This window comes from Kogia breviceps, chromosome 9 (assembly GCF_026419965.1).
Source record: "Kogia breviceps isolate mKogBre1 chromosome 9, mKogBre1 haplotype 1, whole genome shotgun sequence".
NCBI lineage: Eukaryota > Metazoa > Chordata > Mammalia > Artiodactyla > Physeteridae > Kogia > Kogia breviceps.
Genome location: NC_081318.1, coordinates 33,450,967 through 33,469,468, shown reverse-complemented (window position 1 = coordinate 33,469,468; position 18,502 = coordinate 33,450,967). Strand labels below are relative to the sequence as shown.

General features: G+C 38.0%; 1 protein-coding gene across 1 annotated transcript; it reads left to right on the top strand.

The window, feature by feature from the left end:
- Positions 1-9,698: 9,698 nt before the first annotated feature.
- CAV2 (caveolin 2) lies at positions 9,699-18,069 on the top strand. Its single transcript, XM_059074403.2, has 3 exons — positions 9,699-10,003; positions 10,341-10,528; positions 15,301-18,069. The coding sequence occupies exons 1-3, from the start codon at positions 9,854-9,856 to the stop codon at positions 15,449-15,451; spliced, it is 489 nt and encodes a 162-aa protein (XP_058930386.1). The 5' UTR covers positions 9,699-9,853; the 3' UTR covers positions 15,452-18,069.
- Positions 18,070-18,502: the final 433 nt, after the last annotated feature.

Genomic DNA, 18,502 nt, shown 5'->3' with positions numbered 1-18,502 from the left:
ACATACATTTCCCCTTTAACTCAGTGAATCTTCTCCTAGATATAAACCCAGCAGAAACATGTCCATATCTGCACCAAAAGAAATATTCAGAAATGTTCATAGCAGTATTATTCATAGCAGCCCTTAATAGCAAACAACCCAAATATCCATCAACATTAGAATGGATAAATAAATTGTGGTTTAGTCATATAATGAAACACTATACAGCAATGAAATGAGACGAACTGAAAATGAAAAAACTACTACTCCTCTATATAACATAGACATACTATTTCACAGTCATGTTTAATGAAATGAACTGGACTCAAAAAAAGTTTTATGTATGATTCCTTTTATGTAAAATTTGAAACAGGCAAGTCTAATGCATCATGTTAAAGTTCAGTTACTTTGGGAAGGAAATGAAGTTGGTGAGAGACATGGCAAGACAGATTTCTGAGGTCTGGTAGTGTTCTATTTCTTGATCTGTGTGGAGGTTATAGTGTGTTTTCCTTGTGACAACTCATTGAGCTGCATATGATTTGGTGTATATATATATATATATATATATATATATATATATATGGCTGTATATATATTAAGCTGTGTATATATTATACTTTGTAACAAGAATATTCATTAAATTATGCATTTTTTCACAATAAGTCTAATTAACATTCATCATCACACATAGTTACACATGTTTTTCTTGTGATGACAGCTTTTAAGATCTATTCTCTTAGCAACTTTCAAATATACATTATTATTGACTATAGTCACCATGCTGTACATTACATCTCCAAAACTTATTTATTTACTACTGCAAATTTGTACCATTTGACCCCCTTTACCCATTTCATCCACTCCCCACCCTCTTTGGAAACCACCAATCTTTTCTCTGTATCTACAAGTTCTATTTCTTCTTTTTATTTATTTATTTATTATTTTACTTTTTTTGCGGTATGCGGGCTTCTCACTGTTGTGGCCTCTCACGTTGCAGAGTACAGGCTCCAGACGCGCAGGCTCAGCGGCCATGGCTCACAGGCCCAACCGCTCCGCGTCATGTGGGATCTTCCCAGACCGGGACACGAACCCGTGTCCCCTGCATCGGCAGGCGGACTCTCAATCACTGCGCCACCAGGGAAGCCCTATTTCTTCTTTTTAGATTGCACACATAAGTGAGATCATACAGTATTTGTCTTTCTCGAACTTATTTTACTTAAAGTAATGTCCTCAAGGTTCATCCATGTTTTGCCAATGGCAGGATTTTCTTCTTTTTATGGTTGAATAATATTCCACTGAATATATTTGCCACATGTTTTTAATCCATTCATCTGTTGATGGGCACTTAGGTTGTTTCCATGTCATGGCTATTGTAAAGAATGCTGCAGTGAACATGGGGGTGTGGATATCTTTTTGATTTAGTGTTTTTGTTTCCTTCAGATAAATAACCCAAAATGGAACTGCTGGATCATACAGTAGTTCTACATTAAAAGATCCTTTGGCTGTTGTGTGGAGAAAGCAATTTCTGGGAGAAGAGTGGATGCAGAATCAAACATGGAGCCTGTTGAGATGGTTTAGTTAAGACGTGAACTTAGACCAGGGAAGGGAAGTGAAAATGGAAGAAAGTGAAAGCACTGGTTTTGAAGATTGAACTAACAGACTTGATGGGGAAGGAAGCAGTGAAGAAAATGGAGAAAATAAAGCTGACTCATAATTTTTGAGTTTGACCAACTGTGTGATGAGAATGACCAGAGGGTTGGATATGGGGGTGGACATCAACAGCTAGTTTTTTTGAAATATAAAGTGTGAAATGTCAAAGTTGTCAGAAGGATATATGAATTTGAAGCTTGGAAACAGCAACAGCTAGAGCTATAAATTTAGAAATCATCTCTATTTATAGCCATTAAATTAGAATGTTTCATAACTTGGTTCTCAACCCTGCTATTTTCAACATTTTATCAGTGACTCTGGAAAAAGGTATAAGCAAAATAATGGTTTAACAGTAATTTAAGACACTGAAAACAGTCAAAAATAAGAAAATAACTCAAAGCATGACACTATTTAATAGGAATAATATAGTCATCCTCTTAGATTCAAATCATTAATTACTTCATACTAGCAGTGTGACCTAACCAAAATACAAATGAGTATGAAAGACTTAGAGATTTTAATATCCAATAGGATTAATTTGAATCAGCAGAGAGAGTAGCCAAAAAAAGTCAAAACAGTCTAGTGGTCAATATGAAGAAGGTAATATAGTATTCTTGCTCTACCCTGCACTGCTCAGATCCCAGACCAAGTGTTATACTTTAAGTGTGGTTTTTGAGCTATGGAGCAGGTCCAGAGAATAAGAAAATTATAAAAAGCATTTGGTAACAGTGACACATGAAGAATAACTGAAGGAAATAAATCTGTTTAGCTAGAAAAGAGATTCAGTAGGGACAGGGGTTGGTGTTCAGAAACTACTTTCAAATACTTCAAGAGCTGACATTTCACACTTTTTTTAAGCTGTAGAAGTCAGAAGATGATAGAGAGATAAAGAAAAAGAATGAAAGAGATAGAAAGAAGGAAGGGAGGAAGGGAGGGAGGGAGAATTTTAGGTAGATAGATGACCCTGGCACATATGATGAAAAATGTTATAACAACCATATTTGGGTTGCTTTATAAAGTAATTCCCCATTGCTAACTATTCCAACAGAGCCTGTATGCCACTTATGAAGATTCATTGATGGGTGATCATTAGTCTAGAACCTCTAAAGTTCTTCCCAACCCTGAGATATTGTTAGTAAGGCTGTGACTGGGGAAAATAACACTTTGAAAAGGAAGAGAGCAAGAAAGCAAGAAAGAGAAAGGAAGGAGAGAAAGAAAGGGGAGAAAAAGGAAAACAGTTCTGTCATGGAAGCTCTTTCTCTGGCAGGAAAAAACAAACCAACAAGAAAACACTGAAGAAACTTAGGGGAACATAAGATCCATGGCAGGAATGTAGACTTCTAAAGTAGGTTTTAATAGCCCAAAACACCTCCCTACACCTAAAAGAAATTTAACTGCCTTTTAATCTTTTCCTAAAGGACAGTCCAACTCTTATAGATTATCAGCATCCTATAGCTAAAAATAACAAGCCTAAACAGTTTTTATTTGTCACCTCTTGCTTCTTCTATTATGCTATCTTTTTAATAAAAAAGACTTGCAATACATGGTGAAATTGGATAGGCTTTTCCAAGACAGTAAAATAATAACTCTATTTTTTGGCTCAAACATTGAGCTATTTGTGCTCTACTCCTTCAGAAAATACTTTGCTTTCATAGTAACAGTCTTCAGAACCAAGTAATTTGAGTAGCATGCCCTTTACAGCAACATTCTGCAAATTCTACTATTTCCAAATAAAGTAGTGTGCAGTTTTTCAGGACCACAGTGTTTTACTATCTAAGTTTATTTTCAGTGACTTGTTTATCCAAGAGCTTCCAATGACCATAATATTATTTAAAAAGGAAACAAAGCATACTTGTTAGTAAAATGTATAATTATGTAAATATATATAGACTGATAATAAGTGAGAAGCAAGATTTTTATATTCACTTACTACTATTAAGGGGAAAATAGTCACTCTACCTATCTGGTAAATAATTGTTATCATATCCCAAAAGTGAGATGGGGACATAGACACAGATGTTATAGGAAACTGTGTATATTTCAATGAAGTTTGTTGTTTCTCTTGAGGTTAGCATGCTGAGAATGTTCTGAATGCTTCAAAGGATTCCTATCTTTTTTTTTTAAGAAAATGCAAACATCTACTAAAGTTGCTTTTGAAATAATATTTATTCATTTAGTAATTATTTAACTAGAGAAGAATTACCTTTTTCAGACATACAGGAATGTCAATAGTCCTACTGGTAATGAATTTCATAAAGTAACTTTAAAATCTACATTTGGATCCAATCCTCTCCCTATTCTAACAAGGAACCTGGAAGTTCATAAGCAGTTGGCAGGCAGTGGCCCAGAAAGAATGGATACAGACACCTGAACTGACTAATTTATTTCATGTCTTTATGTAGTGTAGAAATGTGCCTTACAGTTTCATGTAACCACAGAACAAAAATAGACATTCTTTTAGTAAACTCTCTGGAAACAAAATTCTTCCCAGATATTTATTGATAGGAAAATACAATCTAAAAATTCTTCTGCCCAGCCCCTTGGCAGCCTCCCAGTCTTCCATCTGCTCCATGCAATTGGATTCCCTTTGCTCTTGACTCCCAGATGACTCTCCCAAGAACTAAAGGTCACCTAACAGACACCAAAGCAGTAATTTACAAGAACCAGGTAGAAGGCATTCTGTGTTTTTGTCTTTATTCTTCTATTGGAAATATGCAATAAGACTAAAATTTATTAAAAACAAACACTAACAAACAAAACAAGCAGACAAAAAACTTCCCATACTTTTTTCTTTTGACTAATGTAAATTAACTGTCATTTTTAAAAGTTGGCATTTACTCTAAATGAAAGTAGAATAACATTTGCAAAAACAAGAATTACTAGAGAAAACAAAGGCTTCAAATTGAGCTAAAATATTTTTTTGTCCAAAATAAAACCCCAAATTAAGAAAACAACCTCTTGATCTTTTGTTTTCATAACTAGTAATCTTATTGTGCACATTTCAGTTGGTATTTGAAAAACATTTAACTATGCAGCTTTGCAGAAATATGTTCTGCAAATATGTTCCCATTTGAATGTAGAGGAAGTTGTACTTAATAAGAGTTTAATTTGAAAGTTAGTGCTCACCAACATTTAGTGCCTATTTCATGTTCTGGAAAGATAAAATACCAAAGTCCTGGCGAGATGTCTTATTTATACATACAGTATTCCAGAAATCAATGGGATGCTCAAAAGATTAAACAGGAACATCCTTTATTTATGGAAGACAGGATTTAAAAAATCCAAAATTAATTGTCATGCATTGTTTTGAATGAGAACAGAATGACCTATCCTATCAGTTCTAGTCATGAATATAGACTTTTCAGGAGTGTACCTTCTTCCTCGTCTATTTCTAATAGCTAAGTATTCACAAACAAAAGTTAATTCTGGAAATTCTTGTGTATGAAAAGAGGTTATGGCCAGAGGTGGTACTATGTGAAACAGCCAGAAGATTAAGCTGGCACCAATTACAAACTAGCTACTGTGCGTTAATACTAAACTCAGAATTTGCTGGTTCACTCAGAATTTGCTGGTAAAGGCTAATTTTACCCAAAATGTGAACAGAGACAAGTGATAGGTAAGAAAAAAAATGAAAAAGCTTTTATTAAATGCCATACAACTCTCTGGCACCAGTCCACAAAAGTTAATTATTGAATAACTTTAATAACAGACATTTTTTATCTGTTCCCTTAAACTTTTTTGTGGGAGCCCTGGGAAGGGAATAATTGGAGTGTAGGGGTGAAGGGGGGAGAAGATGAAAAGATACATGAATGAAGATGGAGTACGGGATAGGAAGTTATGGAAGGAAGTTTATGCAAAGCCCACTATCCACAAAGAGAATGGCTCATGCAAGATACTGCAGGTCTTTCCAAATTTCTCAGGCTTTGCCTTGCTGCCAGCAAGCAAGTCTGGGAAGGGATGCTTAAAGGACTTGGTAAGCAACCAACTAGCTGTTCCACCAACAAATCCATGAACTTCTCAGTTAAGGTCACCTAAAGTTTGCAAAAGCTATTCAGTTGCTGAAGAGTGTCAAAAATTACTAAATTTTACAGCCTTAAGATGGAATCAAGAAGTTCCCAATTCTCATTTTTCCAGCTATAATCATTCAAACAGCCCTGGCCTTTGTAAGGAAAATGTAAGAGGCTGCAAGGTAGATAGGGCCCAGCAGTTGTTTCTTTTTGGTCTCTTAATGAAGTATATGTACATCCCTCAAATAATACCAGCATTATATTGAAAATCTGCAATTTAACTGATGATAATAAGTTCTGAAATTTTTACAGGGCAAACAAGTATCCTTAAGGTTAATTTTAAAAATCCCTGGAGTTTCTGACAAATTGGTATTACAATTCTGAGATTTAAGCATGGGTTTGTAAATGGACAGCTGGAGCTGAATTATTCCCATTCACATGAAGAACTGTTTCAGCAGTATCTTATCCAATGGTTCTCACCCAGGAAAGGAGGAAAAAGGTGATTTTGGCCTCCAGGGGACATTTGGCAATGTCTGGAAATATTTTTGGTTGTCACGACTGGTGAGTACTACTGGCATCTAGAGGGTAGAGGCCAGGGATACTGCTAAACATCCTGCAATGCACAGGACATTCCCCACAACACAGAATCGTCTGGTCCAAAATATGAATAGTGTTGAAGCTGAGAAACCCTGCCTAATTCAAATGCTTTAAATATGATTAAACCATAATAGTGAAATCAAGAAGTCATTATTTTCATTAATAACCAGTTTTCACAAAGGTCATTTGAACAGAACCTGCCTATAGTTGAATGTAAGCATACAGAGGGAAAAAGAATATATATATATATATATATATATATATATATATATATATATATATATATATATATATATACACATATGTGATCTGGAAAAACTAAAATAACTGAAGATAAAAATAGATATTTTTATTCATAAAAGTATTCACATACAATTTTCAAGGAACCAGAAATATAACCTTCTTTCTTAGACACTATGCTGAGAAAGGTGAAGAACAAAATGGTTATAAACTATCCTACTCACAAATACTAACACGTTATCAAGTTGTTATTCTTCAAATATATTAATAACCATTGGAAAATCAGCCCTTTAGTACTGGTGCAGAAAATAAATGCACCGGTATGGGATTTGTTATGAAATTTTTTAGTTCCTTGGGTTATAGGGGAATTTAAAAATTAAAGAGAGCTTACTGGAGAGTTATTCTGTGGTATGGAAGATCCTAGAGAGTGCTCAGCCATTTCGCTCCCACCCACCTCCTCTCTTCCCCCTTTTCTGGTAGATCTCCCACTTAGAGGAAACAGGATACTTACTACTTGCTGTGGTAATCACGCTGGTTTAAACTCCTTGAGGACAATAGTAGCTAAGATTTTCTAAGCATTTACTAATAGGATAAGCAAAATCAATGTTATAGCTCGTCTCAAAAAATTTTATGTATTAAAATGGTGAAGTGGACAAGAATTTCATCAAAATAAGAACCTTCACTGCAGCACTATTTACAATAGCCAAGATAAGGAAGCAACCTAAATGTCCATTGATAGTTGTATAGATAAAGAAGATGTGGTATACATATACAATGGAATATTACTTCACCATAAAAAACAATAAATTAATGCCATTTGCAGCAACATGGATGGATCTAGAGATTAATACTAAGTGAAGTAAGCCAAAGACAAATATCATATGATATCACTTACATGTGGAATCTGAAAAAAAAAGATACAAATGAACTTAAAAAAATACAAAACAGAAATAGACCCACAGACATAGAAAACAAACTTATGGTTACCAAAGGGGAAGGGGTGGGGGAGAGAGAAATTTGTAAACAAATGGACAAATGAATTGTTCTCTTTTAAGCTCCACATTAAATACAACAAATCTAGATGGGTCTGGATGAGTTTCTTTTAACTTAGGTTTTAGAGACACTTTTTCATAGATACCTACCATTTTACAAATGAATCTATAAGCTATCCCATTAAAACCATGTTAATTTTACCTTCCTTTTGGCCTCCTCTCCCTGCCGCCTGAAAAAAATGAGTCAATTACTTGTGATAACTATTGCAAATGTCTTACTAATCCCACTGGAAATGTAAATGTGGCAAGAGGACAGAGAAGGATGAGGAAAGAAGCCCTAATGCCAGATTTTCAGTCACTGCTTAAGCCCACTCTAGCACTATGAGAATGACTTTCTTCTTTGGATGACACATCTGGAAATCTTAAACTTCAAACTTGAATTTTAAGTTTGAGGAAAATAAGTTTGTACAAAATGTTATTTAGCTGTAAACTCTCTCTTCTTTTCCATCTCCTGGTAATTGATATAACGGATTTCCTTAAGGATTAATGTTATCTATTCACTTTGATAAACAGTTGTTGGGCAACGACTCTAGAAAAGTCCCAACTCTCAGAGTCAAGTGTGCGTCGGTGAATGGAGGAAGTAGAGAAATATAGAAAAAGCAATAAGCAGAATGTCTAAGTCATCACTTTGGAATTAATTGAACATAGATAAAATTGGGAAAGAAAATAAGAAATAAGGGAATGGGCAAGCAGAACTACTTCTGGGAGAGAAGGGGCAAAGTTTGCATGAGATTCAACTATGTTAACACTACAGCGTTACAACACTGCCATCCATATGCAGTAGTAGCAGTAGGTAAACTTTTTATTTAATTATTAGACTATTGAGTTTTGGCTCCAAAGTATTTTTCCGATTCGGATCCTGCTGTTTTTTCGTATTTTTTTCAAAAATAGTCTTTTTCAAAAAAAAAAAAAAATAGTCTTTTTCTTTCAGAAGAAGTAATTCTTCAAATCTAGTTCACACAAGGGGATTTGATATGTTCAGTGAGTTCCTGTATTCAGCAATACCTATGGGGTGCCTACTATGCCTTAGGCTCTGAGCAAGCTGCAGGCACCCTCTCAAGTCTAGGACCCATTATTTTCCTTTCAGCAAATTTTCACTAGGTGCTTTTCCTCCCCCATGTGTAAGTCCACCAGACCTTAAACCCTTTATGAACATGCAAACTCCTCCCTTCTGAAAGCGTTTGTGTGAGTAGTTCACAGGCTGGTTCATCTACTGAAGTGTGGCTTTATGATAGGGGTTTGTTTACATGGTTCCTACAAGGTAGCTGCAGATGTGACTGCATCTTAGAGATACCTGAAATCTTTCAATAGGATCTGATCCAAAGGAAAAGTAAGTTATAATTTAGAGAGAGAGTGGAAAAAAAAAAAAATCAGACCTCCCTTTATGGTCTGAAGATGCAAACCCATAGGGGCAGGAGGCTCATGTACCAAGTTTCATATTCTCATGGTGCCTCCAGCTGACTCACATACTCTATGGTCACTGGGATAGCTGAAGAGCTGATGCGCTTGAGGGGTCCCCTGGCACTTGCAAGGTTGCCTGGCAATCAGGTGTGTTATGGCTCCTGTGCAGCAGTAACAACGTTGATTAGAAGCGTACTGTGTGTAGGGACCACGTAAGAGGTTTACTTGAATTAATGCATTTAATTCTCACGGGACAACGCTGTGAAGCAGGCACCACTGCTCCCATTTTATAAGGAGGCAGCTCCTTATAAGGAGCTTTCCAAGAGGCTCGGTACCTCGCTCCGGAGCACACAAGGTAAAAGGCAGAGCCTGCAGGTGAAGACAGGCCTTCATATTCTATACCCCCACGCTCTTAACCACCATGCTGCCTCGCTGCAGTGTGTCCGTCATCCCTGGGTCAACCTGCCGGCTCTTACGCATCCAGTTCTAGGTGTCGTGCAATGTGATCCAAGAAGACTTCCGGCCCCTTTGTGGGCCGAATTCGGGTCCTCATCCCCGAGACACGCTTCGCCCACCTGGGCAGGGCCAGGATCTGCCTGGTGGAACATACCCCTGATCCCTCTCCTGGCATGGGCCGGACTGGGACCCGACCAGGGACGGGCGGCGGGGTGCGCGGGGAGGGAGCCATCTCGCGGGCTGCGTTCGGTCCCCGCCCCCTGGCCGGGCCGCTGGGCGGGACTCTGGCCGCGCGGGCCCCGGAGCAGGAGCCTGCAGCGGGAAGCTACCGCCGTCCGGGCCGCGCGGGGAGAGGCGAGGCGAGGCGAGGCGAGGCGGGGCGGGGCTGAGCGCAACGGGAAGGGGAAGCCGCGCGGGCCGGGAGCCGCGCTGCGCCAGCCGGGCTGCAGCTGCCGCGCACCAAGCGCTGAGATGGGGCTGGAGACCGAGAAGGCGGATGTCCAGCTCTTCATGGACGAGGACTCCTACAGCCGCCACAGCAGCGTAGATTACGCCGACCCCGAGAAGTTCGTGGATCCGGGCAGCGACCGAGATCCCCACCGGCTCAACTCGCATCTCAAGGTGAAGCCTGGGGCGGGCCCTACCCTAGGCCTGAGAATGACCCAAGCACCCGCCAAGGCCTGGGAGTGGGGGTGCCCCCTCTAACTTGCTCCGACCCCAACTCCCACCCTCGCCACTGGGTCAGCGCCTCAGGGCACGGGATCCGGATTCCCTCTGTGGGGCCGCCTGAGTAGCCAGGAATTCTTAGCCAAATTCCTGTGCGCCCACTGTGACCCTAAGAGAAGGTGGGGCACCGCAGCCAAGTCTTTCTTTCTTGCTTCTCCCACCCCGAGCTCTCCTGGATCCTGGAGAGGCAGGTTGGGCGACAGATCAGGATTCCTGAGTCTTGTCTCCGCAGGTGGGATTCGAGGATGTGATTGCGGAGCCCGTGTCGACGCACTCTTTTGACAAAGTGTGGATCTGCAGCCACGCTCTCTTTGAAATCAGCAAATACGTGATCTACAAGTTCCTGACGGTGTTCCTGGCCATCCCCTTGGCTTTCGCTGCGGGAATTCTCTTTGCCATCCTCAGCTGTCTGCACATCTGGTGAGAAGGGGCACACTGGGGTGGGCCGGCTTTCTGAAACGTAGGAATGTTCTTTGCCACCTGCCCGCTGCCCTCCCCTTCTCCCAGGCCGGTTTGCAGGCAAAAGAAGGCGCATTATCTCTGAACGCAGTAGCAGAACTGGGAGGCCTTGAAGGGTAGCGTGCTTTCTTTAGAATTGTTTGTTGGGTTAGGTGTTTAAACAGAAGAAGGAAGGTCCCTCTGTCCACGGGTGTGATCTTCCTTCTAATGCTAAAGCCCAGCTGACTGTGGAGGTGGAGATCTGGAAGCCATGCTTCCAGCCACAGGCTGCTCTCTCATAGGGCCCTGTTTTGACTTTCGCCCGTGGTTCTGGGCAGGGCTCTTATTTCTTTCATCACCTTTTATTCAGTCACCACCTGTGCTTGGGGTAAAACAAAAGAGATCTCTGAGCAGAATGCCAGAGACAGTATCATTGCAGAGGGGTGTCAGACCTGGTTAAGCAGTGCTACGGAGAGGCAGCTCCAATCCTGTCACTGGCAAATGGCAAGGATGAGAACAGAGGAGAGGCAAGATGTGTGCAGTTAAGGTGAAGGGGCCCCCAGCACAAATGAATGAAACTCAAACTGCAGGATAATGAAATGAGAAGGCTTCCAAGTTACTTTTTCACCTATGAGGCACCAACAGGAGTGGCATCTAGTAAAAGGGAAAATAAATATAGAAACCTATTGGACATTTTGAGTAACTTTATGCAAACACAACATGCATCGTAAAGCCATAGAGAACATTTCTAAGCATTAAAAAATTTTAAAGGAAATGTTATATTTTACCAAGAAGTTTTGTTATTGTTGTTTTAAAAAATGTCCAATTTATTCAGAGAGGAAGAACATTCAGATTATCCCCTGTATGGCAACAATTGCCAAGCTTGTCTTTTAGGGCAGTCCTGCAGAAATGTATAACCCCAGATGTCTCCATGTCTTTCTTAATCACTCTATATGGTATTGCCACACCCTAATACATGTTGTGTTCATTGTTAGAAGTTATGAAATTGTTCTCCATTCCCCTTTACCATCTGAATCAATTTCTTTAGTCAGTTAGCTAGCTAGTTAGTTCAACCAAAAAAATTTATTGAGTGCTTAGTTTGTGATGGGTACTGGGCCCAGAATGAATAAGATGCAAGATCTACCTTCAGCTTACTCACAGCACATCAGGACAACTGGCTAGGTACAGAGGTGGCTGCTGAGGAAAACCCAGCTAGATCTGTAGAGGAGGGAAGCACAGGGAAGGCTTTTTTAAAAAGAAAAGGGTCTACAAAGGCTTTTAAAGGATAAATTGAAGTTCACCCAATAGGTAAAGGATAAACAACAAACATCAATTTAATTTGGTCACTAAAAACTGTAAACAACTAAACTATATTGAAAGTGCCAAAAAACTGCCAGAGGAATGAAAATCTTTGCCTTTTTACATGAGCAGATCCACAAAGGATGTATAGTTAAGCTTATATTTTGACATTAGCACATGAATTTTTTTAAAAGATGCCCAAGTCAGCGCATAAAATTTTGGATTCCTAATTGAATAAAACCAGTCATCTAAACTATGTCCATTTCTCACTTTCCAAAATGTGAAAAACTGAGTGACCACATAACATATTGTGAAATGTTGGCTATGAAGCTATTTGGAAACATAAGAGTGCCAGTCAACAAAGCTAGGCTTTCCTAAAGCACTTGTGGAATAACTGACAACAAAAAGGTTTCCATTTACTAAATGGTGGAGAGATATAAGTAAAACTACAATTAACCAAATGATGCTTCTCTCCACCTGGCTCTCCTGAGAATGGGAGATGTTTTTTGTGTAGTACTTCCAGCGGTGAATCATCAAACCACTTCTTTTTCAGCCACAGAAAATGTATTATTTAACTTCAGCTTATTTTTCAAATTACATTCAAGTGGGACATTAATATTTAACTGTCATACATTTGTCATCAGGCAGCTGTGATTGCAAGTAGAGGAGTAACTTCAAACAAAAATGTTTAAAAGTTAGTTTAGGGCTTCCCTGGTGGCGTAGTGGTTGAGAATCCGCCTGCCGATGCAGGGGACATGGGTTCGTTCCCTAGTCCGGGAAGATCTCACATGCCGCGGAGCGGCTGGGCCCATGAGCCATGGCCACTGAGCCTGTGCTTCCGGAGCCTGCGCTCCGCAAAGGGAGAGTCCACAACGGTGAGAGGCCCGTATACCGAAAAAAATAAAAATAAAAAAAAATAAGTTAGTTTATACCTTGATAAAATAGATTTATCATTAATGTATCACATTCCAGTGACACAATAAGACCAGATCAAGGAGAGGCCTTATAGAAGAGCAAACCCATTTGAGTAAACATTTTTTCTTGGTGATCAAAGCTATGAAAATATGCAGTAATAAGTTCTTTGAACCACAATGCGTGGTCACAATGGATCGGACTTTAGATTATTTAAACAAACAAACAACAAAAACAAAACACTCAGAACTCAGTCTGGTGATGTTGGATCCTAGGCCAGAAGTACAGGTCATTAGGGACCCGTGAATTGGTTTGAGTCCATACCATAAACTGAGGTATATGCCATTTGGCAACCACAGGTTCTTGGTCATAAGTGGATCATACCAAAGAAATGTGGCTTGGACCCCTCTACCTTTTATTTTTAGGCAGTTTTATGACACTATAGTTAATACAAAGCTAAACAAAAGTCCCAGTTCTAATGGATTTATTATCCAATGGATAAATATATAATCTTGCTAATTATAAGATTTATTTAAGCAATATTTGGTTGGTCACACAGAGCCCCGACCAAGTTTTGGGTCACTCCAAATTGCCTGGAGTTTCAGAAAAGAAACTAACTGGGATGTTGAGAACACAATTTAAGTTTGTTGTCAGTGGATCACTGGATCCTCTGATCCAAAGTGAGAGAACAACTCGAAGAAAATAAAATTAAAATGAGTTCACCACATCCTATGAACTGAGTCCTCCAATGTGGGCAATTGCACTTTGCTGCACTTTTGTCCTGTGTTTAATTCCCTCTTAGGACATGGAGATCTAAGGAGTTACAGGAAAGAAAATTTCTCAGCCTAAGAAAGAATGGAAAGTGCATTATATTCTGAGGGAAGTGAATTTGGTTAGGAAGCTTTCCAAACTAAACTTAAGTCAAATTGAGATTATTTTGGGGCTTCCCTGGTGGCGCAGTGGTTGAGAATCCGCCTGCCGATGCAGGAGACACGGGTTCGTGCCCCGGTCCGGGAAGATCCCACATGCCGCCGAGCGGCTGGGCCCGTGAGCCATGGCCGCTGAGCCTGCGCGTCCGGAGCCTGTGCTCCGCAACGGGAGAGGCCACAACAGTGAGAGGCCCGCGTATCACAAAAAAAAAAAAAGAGAGATTATTTTGTCATAATTATTTTCATTATATATTCTGACTTCAAAATAGTTCTATTTATTATTCATTATAATGACAGCATCATATGGACCTGTCAGGGATGCATAGTAAGTGTTAATCCTGAGAGCTGGTCTATAAGATTTCCTATTCTTACTTTAATTTGTAGTGATTTGCCCAAGGCCACATATCAAGTGAGAAACATAATGGGATAAGAAGTCAAAAGTTGACATCATTCAGGTTTCTGTTCAGCTATTTAGCTCTGAAACATCTAGTAATTAATTTTCTTTAAAAAATTGCTTCAAGTCTTTAGCACTTGGAACAAAACACAAGATAAATATAATCTATACAGGCAGTCAATATGAATAATTCAGTATTCTAAAAATATCTCAATCACTCAAATGCCTGATCTTCCTTTACTTTGGGCTAAATACAACAGACCTTTATTTAAGTCACATTTTAATAGTAAACCAAGAAAATTAACCTTACTTCTTTGTGCCCACCCGAGTAATAACAAAAATTTTATTGAAGCCCTCCAGCAATGCCTGAGAGTTCACAAATACTTTTGTGCCCAAAAAGCATTACTATGACAAAGAACATTATTCAGAGGATTACAGAAAAAATTAATCAGGCTGAGGAATATGAAAATGTGTGGTTATATTAAGAAAAGGCATAAAGAAAAAAAATTCAGGATACTCTAGTTTTTCTTGTCTAAGAGTTCTGACATAATTGAAGGGCTCTTTTAACTGTACTACATAACCCTTTTCAGTGTGTGTAATTACTATGGAAAATTAATAATATAAAGCATATGAGAATGCTAAATTCACTTCAGCTCAAATATTTACTAAGGGTAAAGGATGTCCTAACTTAAAAAGCTTACATTCTAATAGGAAAGACAGAAATATAAGTGGTAAGCATCCATTATGATATCTTTTGGTAAATTTGAGGATTAAGTTTGTTTCAGTACTTTAGACACACAAAAAAGGGGTATCCAACCCAGCCTGGTCCAATGGGGAGGAAGTGGGATGAGACAACAGGAAAAGCTACCAGGAAGTAGAACCTCAGAGACATATGAAGATTTAGGCAGGTTAATGTTTAGGGGCAGAGATCAGGTAAATAAATTTACTATTTTGTTAACTTTTTGCTTTACTGTTTTAGATTGCCTGCTACCAATAGAAAGAATACTGGTGTTTATCATGTACATTCTTGTTTATTTTTTTTAAGCAACATATTTTCTGTGCATCTTATCATGATGTGGGTCACTGTTCATTTGTTTCAAATGCTCAATCCGGCTTAGGTGAACTAGGCCATTGTTATATCTTTTCATGCATGTGCAATAGTCAGTGGCCTTATTTGGTAACACTAATAATCTTTACACATCTCTCTTCCTCCATTCCAGGATTATAATGCCTTTTGTAAAGACCTGCCTAATGGTCCTGCCTTCAGTGCAGACAATATGGAAGAGCATGACAGATGTTGTCATTGCCCCATTGTGTAGGAGCGTAGGACGCAGCTTCTCTTCTGTCAGCCTGCAACTGAGCCATGACTGAATACTTGGACCCCGGGTCCAGAGATTTGGATACTGTAATACTTCTTTGCTGTTATAACATAAAGGCACTACTGTTCTGTTAATTCCCCAAATGTTCAAATTAAGAAAGCTATTAAGATGGGCAACCACATGTAGAAATGTTTATTTTCAGATCTTTTCAAATAATGCTTTTCTATATTAAAAGCCAAGGATTTCATACCTAACTTTATAACCAGAATTATTCAGTAGGTTGGCAACACTTAATTTTGAAGGCAGACAGTTCTTGCTTTAGTATGTAAGTATACATTTTGTAATGATGATGAATCTATAATGATCAAGGGACATTTCTCTCAAACACTACAATAGTTTTGTATACAACTGCTCATAAAAATATGGAATTTCTTATTTTTCTTTTACTTTGGAAGTAATAATTTTTAAATTACCTTTGCAGGTAAAGTCATGGGGATACTTAGAGATAAGATAATACAAAGATTCTAGAAATTACAGTAACAAAAGCATACAGTGATGATAGGGGCTCTCAAATATAATACAACAAATGTGAAAATAGATTCATGAAAATATGTTCCTTTAAATAGGGCATAGTTAACCTACAGGCATATTGAACAAGATGTTTCAATTTACTGTATATTTTGTACTTATTGTACATGTTGCTCTAATCAGATTGCTTTAAAGAACTCATTATATTTGTTATCTTGTTGAGCTAATGTATAGGAGTAAATGTATCTTCCACAAGGAACTTCACTGGTGAGATTGCACTGTCTTGATTATATAATCATATGCATCTTCTTTGGTAATAGAATAGAAAAGAGAGATATACAAGGGTTTTCTTTCTAACTTTTCCAAGCAAAATCCTGAAGTGTTTTATGGCTGATGTTTATCTGGCTGTGATCTTAATACAAAACCAACTGATATTTCATCTAGGAGATGCTTTCTGTCTTGTAATTAGAAATTAAACCTGTATTCTGCATTCCTATTAATGTTTTGCTTTACCTTCAAGTAATATTGGTGCTATTTAATAACATTTTAAAATAAAGGCTATTTCTGACACTTAAGTACAATTTCAACTATAATAATTCACGTAGTAATTTCAGGAGAGTTGTCAATTTACTGGATCCATGCTACTGAGCTAAATATATATAAATTAAAAACTAACAGCTGCAAACTTTTAAGATGTTATTTAATGTAAGTCTTGTTACACAGTATAAAATTATTCTTATTATTTTTGAACTGTAGAGTCCTATTTCAGTGTTATGAATCACTGTTGTTTTCAAAATCTCTATTGCAAAATGATAGGCATGTACAAAAGATGTCTCTGATGTGAGTGGTTAACTATAATTTGCATACCTTAAAAGTGTATAAATGCTCAAATTTCAGAATTACTATCAGAACTCGGATTAACATTCCTTTGAATATCTTCATAGAGGGCAACTCCTCATTCAATGAAGATTAATTTTATTTTCCCAAATTCTAAGGCTGGTGAATATACAGGATGATTGAACTGGAATACTATTGGGGACCAAAGCAAATGAATGATCAGGTTATGAAACTCATATCCTTTTGAAGGTAGCTACAAAAGATTTTTCAAAGCTGTCTTAGGCCATTGTAGCATCCTTATAAAACACTCTCATGATCATTAACTTCAAGCATTACTACTCATTTGACTATATAGATGTTACTATATAGTTAGTTAAAAAGGTCAATAAGTCTCATGACTTTATACCTTGTATTTACGATGTTTTAAAAAAATATTTGGATATGTTGATTGGGCAAATGTATTTGATTAATAAAATATCTATTAAGGGCTTCCCTGGTGGCGCAGTGGTTGAGAGTCCGCCTGCCGATGCAGGGGATACGGTTTGTGCCCCATTCCGGGAGGATCCCACATGCCACGGAGCGGCTGGGCCCGTGAGCCATGGCCGCTGGGCCTGCGCGTCCGGAGCCTGTGCTCCGCAACGGGAGAGGCCACAGCAGTGAGAGGCCCGCGTACCGCAAAAAAAAAAAAAAAAAAAAAATCATGAGTTTCTATCTTCTAGCTATTGGCAAGTTTTAAAGCCAAAATATATACACAGTCATATAACAAAACCTATTAACTTGCAAAAAGTAGAATATATGATTTCCTTATTTCTGAATAACATTGATCATTTTCAAAATAACTTTTTATTGAGATTTGCCATTAACTATTTTATTTCAAAGATTGAAATTGTGTACCAAGTGAATCCAAGTTTCAGGTGCAAATATGTTGGTTCTTTTATTTGGGGGTGGGGAAGAGGTGGGTGATGATGGGACATTCCCAGTATCCATAATAAACTTTTAAAAAACTCATAAAATGTGTTTATTGCTTTTACTACATGTCAAACTCATCAATAAAGAACATTTTAAAACTTAATTTTTCCTTATTAAAAAACTCATATAAAAATACGTGAGTTATTGCTTATTCAGGAATGTATTTGTGAAAAATTACAAGATTGGTAATTTAACTTTTTTGTTTTCACAGCATTTAAGAGGTTCCCTATAAACATTTCTATCACTTGATGAATATGATAGAATAGCATGTTCTTAAACCAACCATACTTCACATTCTTCATGAAATAAAGTATCTTGCTAATGCTAAATAAACTCATATTTCTGTTTTCAATTTTTTAAATAAGAAAATAAAACAATATAAATCACATATTCTTGGATACCAGTACCATGAAGCCAGACCAGAGTCCAAAATTATTTTTGAAAAGTCAATATGTGAAGGGTAGTTGCTGATATTGGCATAGATTTTCTTGTTGTGAGTTAATCTGGAAAAATGACCAATCTCCAATAATAAAACATGTGTTTAGCTTTTTAAAGTGCTCTTTAAAGTTGTGAAGAACTTAAAAGTCCCTCTTTTCAATAGCTGTCTACAACCCATGAATTTATTTAAATGCCTTTCTTGGGAAGCTGTTGGAGTTTAGTGAAAAGAGCCCTGCCCTCCAGGTCAGGCATCTGGATTCCTGTCTCAGCACTGCCATTACTGAGGTGTGTCACCTCCTGCAAATGGTTTAATCTCAAGGTCTCAGTTTTC